Consider the following 19,855-nt stretch of genomic DNA (forward strand, 5'->3'; position numbering starts at 1 on the left):
AGCAGCCCTCCCTGTGGGCACTGCAGAGCAAACACTCCGGGGAGCAGCAGGGCCCGTGCACACACACACGGAGCACAGAGAGAGTGGAAGCTGCTGTGAAGGCTCTCCTTTCCCAAGGGCTAAGAATTACAAGCTCTGGCATTACATGGTTGCAGGCACTGTCCCTGCAGATGGATGGGACGCAAACATACCTCTATGTGCATTTCCATACCCAGAAATAAGTGAGATCAGTTTTTTGTGAACATTTGCAGCCTGTGCAATGTAACAATGGGCTGTTTGCAGAAAATGAGCACAAAAGGACATAAACATGAGAGAAAGGCCTTCATTCTTATCAATTCCCTTAACAGAAGAATTCATTTTCATAGCAGGGCTCTGTCAGGGGGAGGTGGGCCAGAGTGCTTCTCAGTACTGACTTTATGTCATGGTGCCTCCCCACAACACATAGACATGAAAGGACTTGATGCTGTTTGCACAGACACCCCTCAGCCCCTGGCTCCCTCTGCCATGAAAACTGGATGTTCTTCCTGTCCCTCACAGGCAGGGAACACATCTGTGCTGCAGAGCACACATGTACCTGTGCCCAGCTGCACCACTGGGTGTTAGGCTGCAAAACAAGGCAAGGAACAGCTGATGCCTTACTTCTGCCCCTTGATGCACAACTTCTGATGGTCTTTAATGGTAGGAGCACACAGTGGGATCCCTGCCTCACCCAGCACATACAACCATCACCGTCTCTCTCAAAGGACTGTCTGATGCTTTATTTCCCTGTCACTGTCCAGTGGTTGCCTTCTCTCTCAAGACAGTATGAGCCCTTCCCCAAATAGCCCTTCCATTCCTCATCAGTCTCTCCCTAGATACCACAGTCTACAGCAGATGTGAAAGGTAATATGATTATTGTCAACAGTACAGCATAGATTCGCAGATTCACAGAATATTCTGAGCTGGAAGGGACCCACAAGGATAATTGACTCCAACTCTTAAGGAATTGAGCCCACAGTCTTGGTGTTACTAGCATCATAGTCTAACCATGTCATAAGATGATAAATAACTCAAGAGCCCCCATTTTATGCAGCTTAACTGAGGGAAACACCAAGATGGGAAATTCAAGGAAGTGGATTAGAAGAACTCAAAGCAGAGGGTTACACACTGCTGAGCAATTACTCCCACACAGCCCATCAGCCCCTCTACCTACATCAAGGGCAATGGACCCAAAAAGGTAAGGACAAATTTTGTGCAGAAAATGCACCAGGAGGACTTTGGGAACCAAGCCTGATGAGGCTGCAAATACTGTGCTGTGCAGGAGGGACTTCTCTCCCCCTCACCATTGCCAAGGGCCCACCACCAGCACACAAGTGAGGAGGAAGACTTAGAGAGGAGCCACAAAACAGGAAGAAAAAGGGATCTACAGGCTCTATAGAGTAACAAGTATTCCAATAAAATACCTGGGGTCCTCCCCAAGTTAATAGTACTGGTGCATCAGTAAGTTTTGTGCCAAAGCAAAATTAGTGGTGTTCAGCTGGCTGCTGCTGGATCAAATTTCTAATAAAATGGATAAATTGGGTCAGCAGTTCATACCAACAGCTCATACCAGTCTTCTTCCCACATCCTGTCTCCATGGGAAGGAGTATCTTTTCCGTACTTTCCTCTACAGAAAGAGCCTAAAGCTCCATACATCCACCACTGACTTAGCTCCTAAAACACCACTTTGGGGTCCAGCAGCACTTTGGACAGACAAATGTCACCAGCAGATCTTGCTTTACTACAGCAATCTAATCCAGGGACAATTCCGCTTTTCCAAGGCATGTCATTAATATCCTCAGTATTTGATTTCTCATTGATTTCTTTGGCCTTACTAATTGATGCAGACAGCTTCTCCACTTTGGCTGAGCATCATGACAGCTTTGCTTGACTCACCAAGGAGGTGAGACAAGACTGTTTCTGCAAGGACTGGGGCTCACACAGCATCTCTGTGAACCACAGCAAGTCATACAGATCACATCTGGTCATGTTGAATGTTACCCTTCACATACCATCAAAAAGCAGAAGCTGACCCCAAATAACCACAAGACCTTAACCATGGTCCAGCCTTCCAAAAGCAAAGACCATATTCCAAGAAATATGAAAACAAACAACTAAAAATTTCTTTCGTAATTGCATGTAAAAATGCCAGGCAACATGGTTCTGCAAAGTACATTTTGGATCTCATAATGTCGGATTTCTCAGCACCTTACTTGACTTCTCAGAGCATACAAGGAGTATCCTGTTCATCATATTAATATCAGCATATCTCCTATTTTAATAATCTGACTGCTTAGAGCCATTCTAGTCCCAACTCCTTATGTGGCCCTGGGAGATCGTTTCTCCATCAAGAGCAAATACAAATATCACATATTTGATAATTGGGATAACACTTCAGCAATATCCTTATTCAAATCTCCCATTCTTCCTATAAAACCAGTAAAAGTTTATCTCTGAATAAATGTTCACTCACTGCTGGACTGTCTCCCATGAGCTGCAGCTGGCCATGCCTAAGAGGCTCCAGACCAGAAAAACAAACCAAAAGCCCCCTTCCATCACTGCTCCCTTTGCAGTGACTGCTTTGGCCTATAAAGTTTTTGCAGGAACAGATCTAACAAGACAGAGCTGCGAGGTGGGCAGTGCTGACAAGGCTTGCCATAGCCGTGGGCACGGAGCCTGCCCCTCCAGCATCCCCCGGGTTTGGATGGGATAACCACCATCTAGTGGCACGGGAAGGCCACTTCACCTTCCCGAGACAGGGACGGCCTGACTTCCCATCTCTCTCCAGCTCCAGGTCTGCAGAGTTTCGCAGCACACTCAAATCAGGGAAAACACAAAAACAGCAGAAGATGGTGAAAAGCAAATGTCTCCATGAATGAAAGAAAAAATGACAGATGAGCTTAAAGGCATGAGGAATTCCTACTCTACCATAGCATTTTCAGCATAAGTAAATCATATTTTCTAAAAGTATGCACATTCCTTAACTGAAGCCACAATGGTAGTAGGCAGCCATGAGAGCATCTCCAATGGCCCTCAAATGTATAGATTCTTCCAAGGGGAATCAGTGTTAGAAAAGTCCATCCACCTTGCTAAAAAGCATGTCTGATATTAAGAACACTGAAGATTAATGGCTGAATACATCATTAAGTAGCAAGCTAGACCAATATCAGTGCTGACAGCAATATATTAATTTCTACCTCCTTCTCAGCAGCTAAATTAAATACTGCCACCTAAGAAGAAGAACACAGAGAGACATAGCTAATCATTTTTTTCATGTGCTTCTATACTATGCCTGCAAAAATTGAATTTTTCCAAAATATTAGTGCCAAGTCCTCCTCAAACACACTGTAGATCCATAGGTGCAATTAATTTATCTTCACATACTAATCGGATGTTGCAGTAAATGGCCAGTTACATGTCTAATAAGCCATTTCTGGATACAAAAATCTGATTTGTGTCCACAATCATGCTCACTGTGAACCAAAATTAGGCAGAGTTTGCAAGTCTTCTCCTTGTTACCTGCACTGCTTGCTTTTGATCTAACAAAAAACATCAGAAGCTGTGGTGCTCTTTAAAGATTCTTTTGATGCCACTGGTCCAGATCAGGTGTCATTTCACAGCCAAACACTTGCTGATGTTTGCACAATGAGCATTTACCTTAATTTTCTAATAGGTTTTAATAGCTAACATGGACTTGGCTGAAATGAGCTTGACAAGACGTGTCTCCATATTTGTCAACTGAAACTGAAAAGCCTTTGGTCATGTACACCAAACAGATCTCTGCCAGTGGAAAGCATATCAGGAAAACATGAAATATTTGCACTAGTACCTGCTCTGGCTTGATGGGCTCAGTTGTTGTGAAAATGTCAGAATAATGTTGTCTCTCAAAGACACGATCCAACACTTCTAGCTGCTGCTGGGTGAAAAGGTCTCCTCGCATCTGCTTCCGGAGAAAATCTCTGCTCGGTAGAGAATGGCCATTTGGTACTGGAGATTCCTGAATACCTTTCAAAGAGGAGAGAGAAGAGGAAAAATGAGTAGCCTCATGATGTGACCTACAGCCTACAGGAGAGTGTCTTATTCTATCCCTTGAACAGATGTAGGTACCAGTATGGTGAAGTCATGAAGACTTTTTGAGAGGTTACACTTTGCTGGAAAACACACGGTACAGTCTTGCATTACAGGCAACCCTCAACGCATCAACAGCTTCACACATTATTTAAAGGCAGCATACTGGATAACAATCACATTTTTGCCTGCTTGACGTTTACTGTACCACCTGGGAAGCTGTCTGGTTCCCGGTCTGTATGTAAGAGAACACAGAGGATAAGGAGATGGCCTGATGGTGACAGTCACAGTCAGCCTGGGTCAGCTCCAGCAGAGTGCTTTGTGCAGTCACCACCCACACACTCTGTCCCCCTCCTGTGCTACCTGCAAGTCCTGCTCAACTCCATCCAGCTGAGCTCTGAGCTCTGAGCTCTGGCACAGGCTCTCTGAGAAGCTCTGTCAGCAGCACCAGTGAGCCTGTGCTGTACTAAGGTGGGGAATCCCTGGGCTACCACTGCAACATCCTCAGCCAGTCCAAGATGCACTCCTGACCCTCCAATTCTCTTTGTATTTCTCCAGCTTACTGGCAGGACTCAAACCTGGGCTCCAAAGCACATTCTCCTCCTTCTCCCCTTTGGCAGAGGTTTTTAGCAGGAGTCGTAAGTGGCTGACCATGGCTGAAAAGCCATGAGACAAGTTTAAAAAATGTTTGATTGGCAGTCTGAAAAGGATCTTGCATGGACTTGTTTCAATTTGCTTTTTGCAGATTCACAGTGGTTTCCTACTTTTCTTTCACCTGTCAGTGCTGGAAATATGTATTTTATGCACAGAAAACTGAGATCTGCAGTATTCCCAGGACTCCAGGAGGTGGAACTCCAAGAACAACAGTAAATATCAAATTTCTGCTCCAGATGGCAACATTGAACTAGACAGAGGGAGGAAATGTTTTAAAAATAGCATCTAGCTGCCAGAGTAGTTCTGAGGAGCAGAATTTAAATGCATCCTTAACAGCAAGATTTCCATGAGTGCTGCAGCTGCTTACAGTCCAAGAAGTCTGCAGAGGAATAACATCACCTAGACCTCCTCTGGCAGATTCTGCATCAAGTTTTTTGATTGTAAGTGTAGAGGAGATCTGATAGAGGCGATCTGCACAAAAACAGCCCATTGCTGTAGGCATCAGTTGTGACCACAAGCACGTGCTGGCCGTCAGTAATACAAGGGATGCTTGGTGGACAAGATTTTTTACAAAGGACTATTGATTTAAGATCATCCTTCAGCAGAGATGGATTTTGCAGAAAATGCTGTCTATCCAGAAAACGAGGCTTCTTTAAGGCAGAGTCCTCAGACGGGGGAACCAACCAAGGGAAATACCTTTCAACCTCAGTTGCTAATGCTGAATTTAAGCCAAACTCTCCTTATACTGAACAGACATTTGATGTTAGCAGTTAATGCTGGAAACTCCCTTCTCAATTTGAGCTCAGCAATTTCAAAGACAACAACATTATATATACCCTTCCTAGAGAAAGTAGTGCAATTTTATCAAGGGTAGATTATGGCTTTTGTGAAGTGGAAGGATCAGTTTATTCCACACAGGAAGGGAAACAAAAACCTGAAGCTGTGGTCTGAGTAGGATGTCCAAGTGTGAAATGGTACCGAGGGATACAAGAAAGCAGTGTACTTTTCTTTTTTCTTCTTTTTTTTTCTTTTTTTATTATTTTTACTATTCTAAATCAAATAATATCTAATAGACCCTGTACTGAGTTTAGTCAACCATGGCTTATGGAATTAAAAATCTGTTTGGTAGGTGTATGGTATCACAGGGCCAGGGAGACCCTGTCTCTCGAGCATGGAAATACTTGATGCTTGCTTTAAATGTCAGGTTAAACTGCTATTCACAATTTGGCATCCAAGTTAAAGCTTTATGCAGATTTGGGATAAAGGGGATGGCAAAAGGGAGTGAAATGATACAAGACAGTCATGACCTGAAAACTGTTCGTGGAGATGCCAGTACAGTCTGTGCACTGTTTGTGCATCCAGAGACTGGAAGTACAATGAGATCCCCTCGTGTTTGAAAGTGGAGCAGTAGCCCCACCTTTCACCAGCAGCACCTTTATTACGCAGATTTTTGGGAGTGAGCACCTTGGAGAAGATGAAAGGAAATGCTGGGCAGCAGGCTCAGCCAGAGAGAGGCACAGGGACAGTGCTGGGAAGGGTGTCCCACCCCAGAGTGTGAATCCAGGCACCACCGTGCGCCTGTGCCATCGCATCCATGCATCGGCCCCAGCATCCGTCCCCTTCGTCCAAGGGGCACTGGGGCAGGGATGGCCCTCAGCCACTGACACCAAAGCACAAGGAAGAGGAGGGCAGTTCTCTCTGCAAAGAAAGGATGAAGTCACGTGGAGGTGGCAGAGGGGCCCTGGAGGGGTTTGGTCTCAAAGTGAGCACTTGGTGTGTTGCTGGAAGCACGACATCTGCTGCAGCCAGAATGGGCTGCCACCTCACACCACTTGTACACCCCTGTTTGCCAACATCTCCACACGCTGTCCCGAGGACGAGATGGGATCAGTGCAGTCAGGCTGCCCTGGGATGAGGAATAATGCATGCAGCATTTGTGCCAGGGAGGAGAGGGCAGGGGCTGGGCAGGGCTGGGACCACTGAGGTGGCTGACGCTGCACAAAAGGAGCCACCCAAGCCTCCCTCACTGTGGCTATCACCTGCTCTTTGCACCCCATGAGCAAAGGAATGGCTTGTGCTTTTGCACTGTGGGAATTTGCACCAAATTCAGACTAATTTCCACTAAGTTCTGGATTGCATTGTAGAACTAAAGGACTTCCTGTACATGGCATATGACACACAGGAGTTCGTGAAGGTCTTCAGGATGTGTTTGGCTGGTTGACATATAAATAATACCATTAACATTATACATTGTTTAACTAGAATATCTTTGATAATTAAAATACTGTTGGAAGGCTTGAAACAATTTTAATTACAAGTAGGTTCCAGGGAGCGATAAAAACATTTTTCGTATAATCAGTGCATCCACATAGAGTTGCATTCACGTATTTTATTGACAATAGCACTACACGTATACCTACCCATTCTGCAAAACAGTTAGTTCCCAATTCAATGGCATTTTTCCAGAAATTCGAGTGAAGAGCACAGATATAGCACTCTCCTTAGTACAAAAGATTACATTCCTCCCAAACAAACATTTCCCCCTTTATCTCTGTTAGGCTGTGCATATGGGATAAGATGCTGCCATTAGCCCACAGTTTCCTGAACTACTTGTGCTGAAATGCATCGAGATGTGATGCACTGGGAGCCACCACAGGGAGAGCCTGCACGGGCTGCTCCTCCAGCGCCAGGGCTCCAGCACAGGCCCTGCCTGCTCAAACGGCCTCCCCACGCTCTGATCCGAGCCCTCCCAGGCATCCCACCCAGCTCAGAGCATGGACTCAGTTTCCCAGAGGTGCACACAGCTCGGGAGCAATCCCCCCACAGCCTGCAGCTGGAAGCCTTCTCATGCTGGGGACAGGTCTGCACAACGTCCTCCCTGCTTCCAGACTCACTGACAGCCATTGTCTTGGCAAGGAAAATGCAATCCTTCCCCACTCTGAAGTGCATGGACACCTTCTGTTCGCACCTTGCCCAGAAAAACTGACCTGTGGTTTCACAGCTAAAGGCAGACATGCTGCTAAAGAAACTGGCCTGACTGGGACATAATCTAGGTATTAAACACAAGCAAAGATTTTCTGTGGCTAGCCAAAGTCTGAACAACCCACCAGAAGTCTGGGAAGAGTTAGTCACAGAAGACGTCTGCCTCTGAGAAGAGATACCATCCGCAGTCCTGCTGACAAAAGACTGCCCAGGTGATGTGAAAATCCTCCTGAAAATATGGAATCACTACATGGTTTGGGTTGGAAAGGACATTACATGCCATCAAGTTCCAGTCAGCTGCCATGGGCAGGGACACCTTCCACAATCCAGGTTGCCTAAAGTCCTGTCTGACCTGTCCTTGGACACTGCAGCTAATACATCTTTGTTAATTAAGAGCAAGTTATTTTCCGAGGACCTAAGCAAATAGCAAGATCAGTTTAAAGGATTTGATAAATTGAGATCTCATTTTTCTAATTCGTTTCTATGGTTAGATACTCATCCATGACATGCTTTCGGAAACAGCAGGAGAATATTTGAAATTGCTAAATACAAGGAAACCAGAATTTTAGCAACCCTCACCAGACAATTCACTTGATTTAAAATACTATTTCTAAGACTACAGACCAAGATAAGAACAAAAGATGCTATCTTCACAAAATACTAAAGAATATTTAAAAGCCTTAAAGCTTAGTATGAAAACAAGGCGAAATATAGAAAGACCAGCAAAAAGCACTGAAATATAAAAATGGTTCAGCTTCACCTTTTTTTATACTGATAAGGACATCAGCACAATTTCAGATAGTGATAGGACAAGGGGGGAATGGTTTTAAACTGAAAAAAGAGAGATTTATATTAGATTAGGAAGAAATTCTTCTTTGTGAGGCAGGCCCTGGCACAGGGTGCCCAGAGCAGCTGGGGCTGCCCCTGCATCCCTGGCAGTGCCCAAGGCCAGGTTGGACACTGGGACACTGCGAGGTGTCCCTGCCATGGCAGGGTATGGAACAAGGTGGTCTTAAAGGTCCACTTCAACACAAAGTGCTTTATGATTCCATGAACCTGTTTAAAGACTGTATTACAGTTCAGGACAGACCCTGCCCTGGTGCAGCTCCACTTGAGAATGTCAGCAAGGTGACAACAGCTGGGAAACAGATGCCAACCACAAATCCAGCTGGACTAATATTTCCAATGCTATTAATAATAAAGGTGTGCCATGAGGTGTGCACCTCCGTGGTAGATTCATCTGATGCAGTGCTCTTCTGAAGATAAAAGGAATCTACTGCTTTCAGATTTTCAGGTTGTTTGTTTTCTTTTTTTGAAAAATACGCTTATACAGGGTAAATCAAGGAAATACATAGCTAGTGCCATGAACAGCCTACATTCATAAAGGACATGATTTCTGCCTCTAATTTGTACTGTCCAACTTCATTACCTGTTATCATACCTAATTACTCCACCTTATAGGGAAATGCAGGCTAATTAGGGAGGATGTTATTCACCACATTTAAAACATTATGAAGCAAATGAAATATTACCAGGAGGCAAAAAGGTGATTTGTTTTCTTGTAGCATGCCTGTAAATTAGTCCAGAGAAGATAAAGACTCTGTTTAATTACCACATGGAAGGTTTTGTTTAAAACGTAAGCTGAATTTTCGCACCACCTTCTCAGGATTGTATACATTTGGCAGACAGCTGCCCCCAGAATGCTCTTCCCAGCAAAGCATTAGTTTCAGGACCACATATGTGAAGAGAGATCTTTGTATTTACACTATTCAAATTTTCTAAGCCCTGTTATTTCTTTTTTCTGAAGGACAATATCACTAAAAAGGGTGTATATATTTTGAAGTGTATATAGCTGATCACTGTGCAAATATTTTCAAGAGAAATCACTGTATTTCACAAAGGTAGGTATGAGTTTTATCGTAGATCAAAGTGAGAAAGAAGGGGAAAAAATGATAAATCATCAGAGATCCAAAAATACTTTTCATTTGGAGGAGATATCAGGCCATTTCGGTGGCACTGATAGAGTCTCTGCTCTGTCTCCATTACCGCTGAAGGCAGCCGGAGTCAGGAGCTGACTACGCTAGATTATATTCCCTATAAGATGGTCACCAATATATATATATCTGATCTTCAACCTCTATTGATTGACCAATTTCACAAGCAAAGACTGGTGAAATGAAGCTGAAATGAACATCATGCTTTAACTCATTGAACCCATCAGGCCTGAGTTAATCTCACTGCCCACTGTCTCTGATAGAATTCAATTGATCAATCATGTTTCGGTGATAGTACCATTTCAGTGGCTTATTGCTTCTTCATTTCAAGCCTTGACCTGTTAGATATACTTGGACCAGCTCAGCTCCTTCTGGAGACACAGAGACCCACATCTGCCAGCAGCAGTGCATTGTCCTGCCTCCAAGCACAGGAAAACTCAGGGGAGCACTGGTGAACGCTCTCACATTCTGTTTTTACAGGTATTCTACCAACTTTGCAGTCAGGATGTGTGAGGGCATGAGGAATCTGAATGGCTCAAACCCACTGCCCTCTTGTCAGTGCTTGGACAAGCAAGGGCAGTGCCAGTGTGGTGGCTCCAGTCCTTGAGTACAGCAAACGTGGTGCACACTACCAGCAGACAGGCAGACTGCCCAGAACAGCCCCAGCTGAGCACTGCCAGCGCACCTGCACACCCCAGAAGCACAGGGCTGGGCAGCGTTCACCATGCCTGTGCCTGGCACCGGCTGCTAAGGGGTCTTCAGGGATGTTTCATCTGCCATGTAATGCACAGCCAGCCTGAGTGCATCCCATTTCTCACTAGCTTGGCCTCCCTCCTGCCCTTTGCTCCTGCAGAGTCCCCTGCACTGCTGCAGACAGGGGCCATTTGGATTCTGCTGCACCTTCTGCTGCCCTTGCTCCAGCCAGCAGGAGCTGGAGGGCCCCGGCTCTTCCCAGGCTGCCTTCACCCCATGCCCAGCCCTGCAGACCAGGCTGCACCTCTGCAGCCCCCTGAGAGAGCCCTCACCTCACCACATCCTTCCAGCAGCACCCGGAGCAAGCCCAGCCAGGGCCTGGGCATCCAGCACCAGGTTTGCACTGGCTCTGGGGAATGGAAGGAGAGAAAAGGGGCTGTGCTGTGTCATTGGCCTGTCAGTGCTGCTCTCCCTAAAATGCTCAGCAGCACAGCAATTAGCACTTGTATCGCCAGACACCTCTGGTCCTTCACTGATGGGTGATGCAGCTCTTCTCCACCAAGAGAACATTTGTGTCTTTTCTGTAAGGCAGCTGAAGGTCCTCCCTGGGTACAAGGTGCAGTCAGGCTGTATGCCCACCAGACACACGAGCTGGAGCTGTGCCAGTGCACCCTCGAGCTGCCGCCCCACAGCACTGCTGCACATCTGCACAGCAAAGCTGGTCATGAGACTCACCAACAAAATGGGTTCATTTATTGAACAGATTTCCCATGAGATTACAGCTGTCCTCCTCCTACAGGTATTTTAATCCCACTGTAGCCATATATGGAAAAGCTTTTACTTATCTCCAAGGAAAACCTGCAATCTCCACCATCCCACATTGCACAAAGATATGGTGGGGCCTCACACCTCAGCAGCCCTGATGCTTGTGAATCTGACAGCGTATACATCTGAGCAAACATTTGTGCAAATAGTGCCACTGAGTGGAGCTGGATTGCTTGTGCACCTGCCCAGATACCATCAGGATGGGCTTTGCTCGTGCCTCAAGCCTTGCACACACAGGACACAGCCCCGCAGCCTGCACGGTTTGCACCTGGGGGCAAACCTGGGCTGGGGGCCTTCCCACAGGCCAGAGCATGTGGCAGCAGGCCTGGGTTTGTTGTGCTGCCCAGCAGCCCCAGCGAGGAGCTTTGCTGGGTGGTGGAGCAGAGCCAGCTGGACTGTCCCCTGCGCTGCTGTAGGAGCCAGCACAGCTGGCTGTGCAGATGTGCCCACCCCCGTGCGGATCCAGGCACACGTGCAGCAGCACAGGCTGCTGTCCTGGCCATCCCTAGCCTGGCAGCTCAGCCTCCTCAGGGAACCACAGCGATGCCCACGGGCACCAGCCCCACCATGTGGCAGAGTCTACCTGAGAACAGCAGCTGGGGGGACTGATGGAACCACTGGAAGTTCTGTGACTGCTCTTCTGCCACCGTTTTATATTTAAACAACAGCAAAAATCGTGTCAGTGACAGTCCCCTACATGGAGGGGAATTTAGAAGTGCAGAGATGAGCGTTGAGAGGAAGAGGCCGGCACAGAGAGTGGGAATGTGCATCCCCCCGTGGCTCCTGGGCCACCGGAGACTGTGGGCACCTGGAAAAGCCTCCAGGTTCAGGCACCCCTTGGCCAGCTGCAGTGTGATGTGGAAACATGCTTGTATTTCTGTGATTGCTGTAGTAACTAAGGTGAGCTGCAACTCCAATAATTATACACAAAATGCCATGACAAGTTCCTTAAAAAATCATTATGTGAAACTGACTATTTTCCTAATCCATTTTTGTCAGCTGTGTTCAGCTTTAGAGACATGCACTTTATATCATGTACTCCCAGCTCAAAGGGCATTTTTAAAAGGTTGTTAAAAGCCTATTGAAACAATTTTAACATAGTTTCTAGTTTATGCCTACTTCCATAGCATGTCATAGCATATATTTTTGTTACTTCTTTCAAAAAAATAATTTCTATATATGCCTGGGTGACAAGGACTGATGCAGGTTGCAGATGAAACTGTGCTCTGTGTAGGTCTGAAAATGCTAAAATGGCCTCTAGTTTCAAATGAGCAGGAGAGGATTTACAGCTCTGAAAAATACCAGGAGACAGAAATTTGACAGCCAAAGGAAAAGTGGTGTTAGGAGAGGCAGCCCGATGGGGTCTGCACAAGCAGTGACCAGCTCTGGAGCTCTGCTGGAGGTGGGAAGCCTTCAAGCAAGGCAAACCTCCTAAGAAATGCAGAGGACTCCCAAACAGCAATGCTGCTCCTCCTAAAATGCACATTCCTAGCAGAACATTGAAGCTGTACCACCAAGGTATGATGAGGCTGGATTTACTAAAAGCAAAGCAGAGAAAAAGCCCATGGAAGATGCAGTTTGCTCTACCAGCAGCAGTGTTCTACATTGTCTCTCAAATGAGGGATGTCCTTGCACATTTCCTGGGCAATTATCCACAAAGACCACTAGTAAGGAGTTCTTAATACCTGCAGGCTTTTCTTGTGCATAAATGAGATATCACCTGATTTTACAAAATCACAAACAGTGGTCTCAAGCCTTCAAGTGTTGACAGAAAGAATGAACCAAAACCACAGATGACACCACCACAATGGTTTGAAGCCATAATGCAATACACAGGAAAAAACATCATTATAAAATGTAATATACAGCTACAGATTTTTACAAGTAACACAAAGTGCAAGTGCAATGATATTTTTATATGTTTTATTTGCATGCATTAGCTGGGAGAAATTATGCTTTAAAAATCCTCCACAGCTGTATAATGCGGTTCTAACACTTAAATTTCTGCGTAGTCTTATGCCTAGGCGCCAGTGCTACTCTTTGTCTTCACTGCCTGTCTACCTGAACACAGGCACACTGTGCCATGGTGACCCTGGGCTGGAGAGTGCCCGAGGCACCCCCTTGCAGTTTGCTGCATGGTCTGGCAGCTGCCACCGCCAGGGATGTCACCAGCAGTGCCCGAGGGAGTGGCAGGGATGGGAGGTGCCCAGAGCTGCACCCACCCTGTGCTGGGCAGCCTCTGGCACCCTGCAGCCTCAGCCCCCACCTCCAGCAGGAGGGTGCAATGCTGCTGCCACCACCCCAGCTCTCGCCGCTGCAGTGTGGGAGAGCTGGCACGGGAGATGCTGTGAATGAATGGGGTGTGCAGGGCAAAATCAGGTGGGGTGAGGGGTGGACACTGGCTCTCCCAATGTCTTTGAGGTTCTGGACATGGTTTCCCACCAGCTCCTCCTGGAGAAACTGGTAGGAGGAAAAGTGGGCTCACAGCAGCCTTCAGAAATTCAGCAAAGACAAACGCAAAGTCTGGCACTTGGGAAAACAGAATCCAGGAGTGCATCCCACGGTGGGACCAGCCTGGCTGGGAAGCAGGGTCTGTTGAAGGGGCCCTGAGGGTGCTGGGGGACAGCAAACTCAGTGAGAATGAGCAGTGTGCTGCTGTGGCCCAGCAGGATGCTGGGCTGCATCCACAGAGGGGTTGACAACAGGAGAGAGAAGTCATTGCCATAGTGGCCTCAGCATCTGGAATGCTGTGCTCACTTTTGGGCAGCTCTGTGCCAAACAGATGTGGACAGGCTGGAGAGGGCCACAGCGATGAACCAAGGGCTGGGTAGCTGCCATTAGAGCAGAGGCTGAATGATCTGAGTTTGTTCAGCCTTAGGAAAAGCAGGCTTAGAGGAGACCTTATGGTCACATCCCACTTGTAAAACTGTGCCTGCAAAGAAAATGAAGACTCCCTTTCTTACAAGGAATCACATGGAAAAGATATGGGGTAATGGGTGCAAGTGAGTCCCAGGGAGATTCCAGCTGGACGCACAAAGAAAATTATTTGCAATGAGAGCAAGCAGCCACTGGAATAACCTCTGCAGGGAAGAGCTGGATTCCTCAATGCTGAGCGCTCCTAGGATTTGGCCGGGTAGGGTATTGGACTGTCTCATCTAGACCATGCTTTTGCCAATCAAGTTTGGACCAGACAGTGCTCGAGGCCCCTTCCAGCCTGGTGTTCTAGGATTCTGCATGAAAAAGGTAAATGGTGACCTAACAAAAACATGCTTCTGTATATGCTTGTGTTTCATGGTTCTGCTGTAAATGTTCTGACACACTGGAGACTGAACAACATTAATCAGGAGAGATTTTACTTTTAAGGAAAAATAGTGTAGCCCTTTTCTAATTGCTGCAATTAATTAGTGTCACCTAAACATTAATTATTTATCCTGCAGTAAACTTAGCAATCTACAGTACAACTCCCCTGATGCTGTGCTTATCACACCGAAGCCCTTATTAAGCACATGTGGGTGAATCTCCCTGCATGTATTTGTGTTATTTCAAAACCTGATTTCATTCACTGGGTGGCTGAGGGGATCACTGTTTGGGCCACATCACAGAAATTCTTGCAAAGATCTCTTGAGCTGGAGAGACAGATCTTTGCTCATTCCTGCAGCTTCACTTGAGACAAAGACTCCAGGAACATCCTCACCACACCAGCAGGTGAGGCTGACCTCTGTGACAGTTTTTATAATCTCAATTATTTCCATTCCATCTAATGAGATAACTGCTCCAGGAAAAGAATAATTCTATATATACATTTTTTTAAACTTATTTAATTTTGTATATATATAAATATATATGGAGAAGGAGAGAGAGAGAAAAAGAGAGAGATGGCTAGATCTCGGAAAATAAATTTGGAAGACCACTGTATCCAATGTTTCCCAACAGCCAGATGTTGCAAACCAGTGGTTTCCATGACTCAGTGAGGGTGGTCTGAGGGTGAATGCCTGGCCTGGCAAAGTCTTGTCTCTCTGTGTTTGCATGGTGCCACAGGAGCCAAGGGCACAACTCTCACTGCAACTGCCAAGCTGCAGTGATGGGGAAATTTTCAAGACTTTTCATTCAATAGAAAAGCACTTGTAGACTGAAACTGAATCTTGTTCTCAAGCAGAGAGCATTTCTGAAGAACTATGTGACACAAAGCCCTACTGGGAAAATACTGAACATGTGGGTGGACCCCATCCGGAGACTTTAAAAGGAAATTTATTTTAGTTTTACAGTTTGAAATCATTTCAGCGCTTACATAGAAATTAATCAGCTTATATGGAATCATAGAATCACAAATTCAATTACATTGGAGAACTCTTCTAAGATTGTCAAGACCAGCCACTTACCCAGGTCTGCCAAGACCACCACTAGTCCATGTTCCTAAGCAGCATGTCAACAGATATTTTAAATCCCACTAGGCATGGTGACTGCACCACTGTCCTGGACAGCCTGTTTCAATGTTTGGCACCCATTTCAGTGAATAATTTTTTCATAATATCTAATTTAAACCAGTCACAGCTGAAGGCAATTTTCTCTCACCCTGTCACAGAATCCCAAACTGCTTTGGGTTGGAAGGGACCTTAAAGCTCATCTCATTCCACCTTCCACTGTCCCACGTTGTTCCAAGCCCCAGTGTCCAGCCTGGCCTTGGGCAGTGCCAGGGATGCAGGGGCAGCCCCAGCTGCTCTGGGCACCCTGTGCCAGGGCCTGCCCACCCTGCCAGGGAACAATTCCTTCCCAAGGTCCCATCTAACTCTGCTCTCTGTGAGTCTGAAGACATCACCTCCTGTGCTGTTATCTATCTATCTATCTATCCATCTATCTATCTATCTATCTATCTATCTATCTATCTATCTATCTATCTATCATCTACACTTAGAAGTATTTGAAGGTAAACAAGCCATCACTCCTCATGACTAACCAAGCCTGGGCAAGCACCAGTCTGTCCTCACCCACCAGCTACTCCTGCTATTTATGTAAAAGACAAAAACTTTTTCTTTAGAAAGTTTTACGGAATCTTTAAGAGAGGTTCATTATTATTTGTCACGGTTTCACTTCCCCATCTCTTTTTGACTTTATTCTCTTTAGAAAGGAAGGGAGCACACTGAGGATGCACACTGCCTAAAATGTTTCTTCCTTACACACAATACACGTGTCTACATAAACATTTACATGTAGCCATGTGTTCTTCACAGAACCATGCAGAACCATGTCCGTTTCCCCACATCCCAGCCAAAGGCAGCCCAGATGGCAAGACAAAACTACACAGGATTCACAAAAATTACTGGATTGCACTACTGTACTTTTAGGTAAAATCTATGAAAGAGACCTTTTTGAAGAAAGGAAAAGGAAAAGGAAAAGGAAAAGGAAAAGGAAAGGAAAAGGAAAAAAGAGAAAAAGAAAAAAACAAAAAAAAGAGAAAAAGAAAACTTGTAACATGTGACTCTGCTACTGCTGCAAAAGAGGGTGGTCAGGGGCTTGGACAGGGGGCTGCTAACTCCCCCAGTAGGAGCTGAGGGGTCCCTGCACTGTCCTCCCTGCCAGATTTCCTCTCCCTGGCAGTACTGTGGCAAGCAATGACTGAAGGGCTGCTCAGTCACCAGCACTGGGATTCCCCGGGAGCACACTGCTGGCGCCCTGCACCTGCATCACTGCCCAGGTGCCCACCTGCACCAGCCAAGCCTCTCAAGCCCTGTGGAATCCCTGTCATGCCCTGCGCCCGACCCTCAGGGGGGCAGCCTGTGTGCCAGGGCTGCCCACCAGCTCCAACGCCTCCTTTCGCCGCTGGAATGTGGGCACCAGTTGTTACCATAACACACTCAATTGTTCTCAGCAGTGCTCCAGCAAATAAAGCCATTAATTACAGCCTTTCCCTCAGCCGCTGTTGGCTGGAGCAGCAATCAATGTGCAACCCCTCATTGCCTGCTCTCGGGGAGCAGAGACAGATGCCATAAAAATGATGCGCAGCCCGCGCGAGCGCCGCCGGCTCTGCGCCCGGAGCGGCCGCCACGCTGCTCTGACACGCGATGCCATATTTATTTGGCCTGCACAGCCGTGGGGGAAGGCATGCCATTAGGCGATTATTTTTATCTTATAACGTCAATTTACTTATACTGATTGGCTTCCTGCCGCCAAATATCAATTAAATTGCAAATGCCTGCTGAAGCTTATTTTATGTCTCTTTTCACTCATTTCCCTTCTCTTTCTTTCTTTCTTTCTTCCTTTCTTCCTTCCTTTCTTCCTTTTTTTCTTTCATTTTCTTTCTTTCTTTCTTTCTTTCTTTCTTTCTTTCTTTCTTTCTTTCTTTCTTTCTTTCTTTCTTTCTTTCTTTCTTTCTTTCTTTCTTTCTTTCTTTCTTTCTTTTTTCTTTCTTTCTTCCTTTCATTTTCTTTCTCTCTCTCTCTCTCTCTCTCTCTCTCTCTCTCCCCCCTTCTTTTTCTTAGAGGGGGAGAGAGAGAGAGGGGGAGAGAACCAGAGAACCCTATGTTCAAACATAATTTAGTTTATTTCCCTTTCCATATCTCAAAGGAAAATCTATATCTCCCCCTGGAAGGCCATTTGCCCTCTGTTATTGGGAGCTGAGGTATCACAGCAGTGGGCAATTTGTTTCAGCCGACTATCGCCAGCCCATCAGGACTCCTCAGACCTCTGCCATTTCAATGCAATTTTATCTGGTATTTCCATTTATGATTTGTTTTTAACAGCTGCCAGTACCCACCAGATGAATGGGTTTCAGATCCCACGGAGTGTGCCCACCCCTTCCTGCCACAGCCACCTCCTGTCCCAAGATGTTTATCATCCTGCTGATGCAGCTTTCTGTTGTCCCACTGTCAGAGACCTTGTTAGCTCAGGCCCCTGCCCCCTGGCAGTTGTGTCTCAGGAGGTGACAGGGTGGCCAGAGCTGCCAGAGGCTGTAAGCTGCACCCATGACAAAGCTGCACAGTGGGCACTCACACACGCTGAGCACTGGGAGCAGGAGCCTCTCCAGGGGCTGCAGGTGGGCTCACTTTACTTTGCCACGGCCATGGGGGCGGCACCTGTGCACACCCACTCCCAGGCAGCACTCGGGGAAAGTGGAACCCAGACACGGGGCCTGCTGGCCCCTGCACCAGGGCAATGTGCTGGACATCACACTCTCACTGCTGCGACCTCCCAGAGCCCATGGAGAGCTCTGCCACAAGGCCCCAGAGCATCACGCTTCACGGGCAAACACACACCCCATCACAGTGTCTAGAGCACCTCTGCCCATGCCTGCAGGGAGAGAGAAAGGGAATGGGACCACATTACACCAATGGGGCTGGAAGGCTTGAGGTGAGCATCAGTGGTGAAATCAAATATCTCTGGCAGGCAGAGACTGACAGCAGCACTGAGAATTGGAGGGGGACCAAGAAGGGTAAAGCACAGTTGAAATGCAACCAGAATGGAAAGAAGAATGCAGCCACAAATGAAGAACCCTCAGGTGCAGACCACACCTAACCCAGCAGCACACTGCCTCTGGCTTCCCAGAGTGCATGGGTTCGCCAAGGGAAAAAACAGATCCCAAGTCCAAGAAAACTCATCTACAGCCTCTCAGATGCAGAGGCAGCCTTTCTGCCTTCACCTGTGCTGTGCTCACACACTGGGCCCTTGAGTGGGTGCAGAGGAAGGGGCATGCAGGGGCACAGCATGAGAGCACACATATTGCCACACGTGCACCTTCATCCAGCCAAGCACTGAACACATTGTAATCTCCTATCAGCCAAGTCCTACCTCTTACAACTGTCTGAAATGAGTCAAAAAATTCTTTGGCAATTTAGAAAAATGCAGGTGAGTCTATTCTGAGCTTGCCAGGTATCAGGGTGATTGTCACATCATTGCCAGTTATCTTCACAACAAGGTTTTGGACCTTTTTGTAAAGGTCTAGCAAGGTTTAAAAACCTGGGCCCATGTATTTGAACACTGCAGTCAGAGAGCAAGAGAACAAACAGTGAGGAATGCACCAATGTGCACATACACACCTACAGCTGCATCTTCAGTTAAAACACACATACTCTGTATGTGTATGTACACATAGTGACCATTTATATTCCATCTGTCCATCTATATAGCTATTACCTGTGTAGAGATGTTCATAAAGAAAAAATCAAGGGTACTAGAAAAGACCTCTTCACCCTTGGCAGTGTTGATTATTGACCGGTTCATTCAGTTCCTGATGGAGATAGTGTGATTGCCTGGAATGTACCTTGCAGGTTTCTAAACTGAAGGCTCCAGAATCAATTTTGTGGTAACTGGTTAGATGTGACCAGCTTACAAACTCAGCATGGGTGTCAGGAAGCAAATTCAAGTAGCGCCATTACTGTTTTTAAATACCAGGGGTGAGGAAAGGCTCCTGGTTGGGCAAGTCACAGGACAGAGCAGAGATTGACAATTTTGACGCATTTTCATCTCCAAGGGGACAAACAGGTACACAGCAGGTCATGGCTGGTGGTGCAAAATGATGCTGAAGGTCTCAGCTTGCATGGGAAGATTTGTCACTCCTGGAGTGAGGTCAGTGCCAACAGCTTCCGCTGAGTGAGACTGGCTTGGCTGGAGACGCCAATTGCTCTGCT

At 46.6% G+C, this 19,855-nt stretch overlaps 1 protein-coding gene across 7 annotated transcripts in view; it reads right to left on the reverse strand.

The window, feature by feature from the left end:
• The window catches only part of PAX5 (paired box 5), a 133,500-nt gene that overhangs the window by 80,115 nt on the left and 33,530 nt on the right, over nucleotides 1-19,855 (reverse strand). For all 7 annotated transcript variants that reach the window (XM_077171377.1, XM_077171376.1, XM_077171374.1 and 4 more), the window contains one exon: nucleotides 3,848-4,023. In XM_077171377.1, the coding sequence (XP_077027492.1) occupies nucleotides 3,848-4,023 (176 nt within the window). The remainder of the gene's footprint in view (nucleotides 1-3,847; nucleotides 4,024-19,855) is intronic.

Source organism: Agelaius phoeniceus, chromosome Z, assembly GCF_051311805.1.
Source record: "Agelaius phoeniceus isolate bAgePho1 chromosome Z, bAgePho1.hap1, whole genome shotgun sequence".
NCBI lineage: Eukaryota > Metazoa > Chordata > Aves > Passeriformes > Icteridae > Agelaius > Agelaius phoeniceus.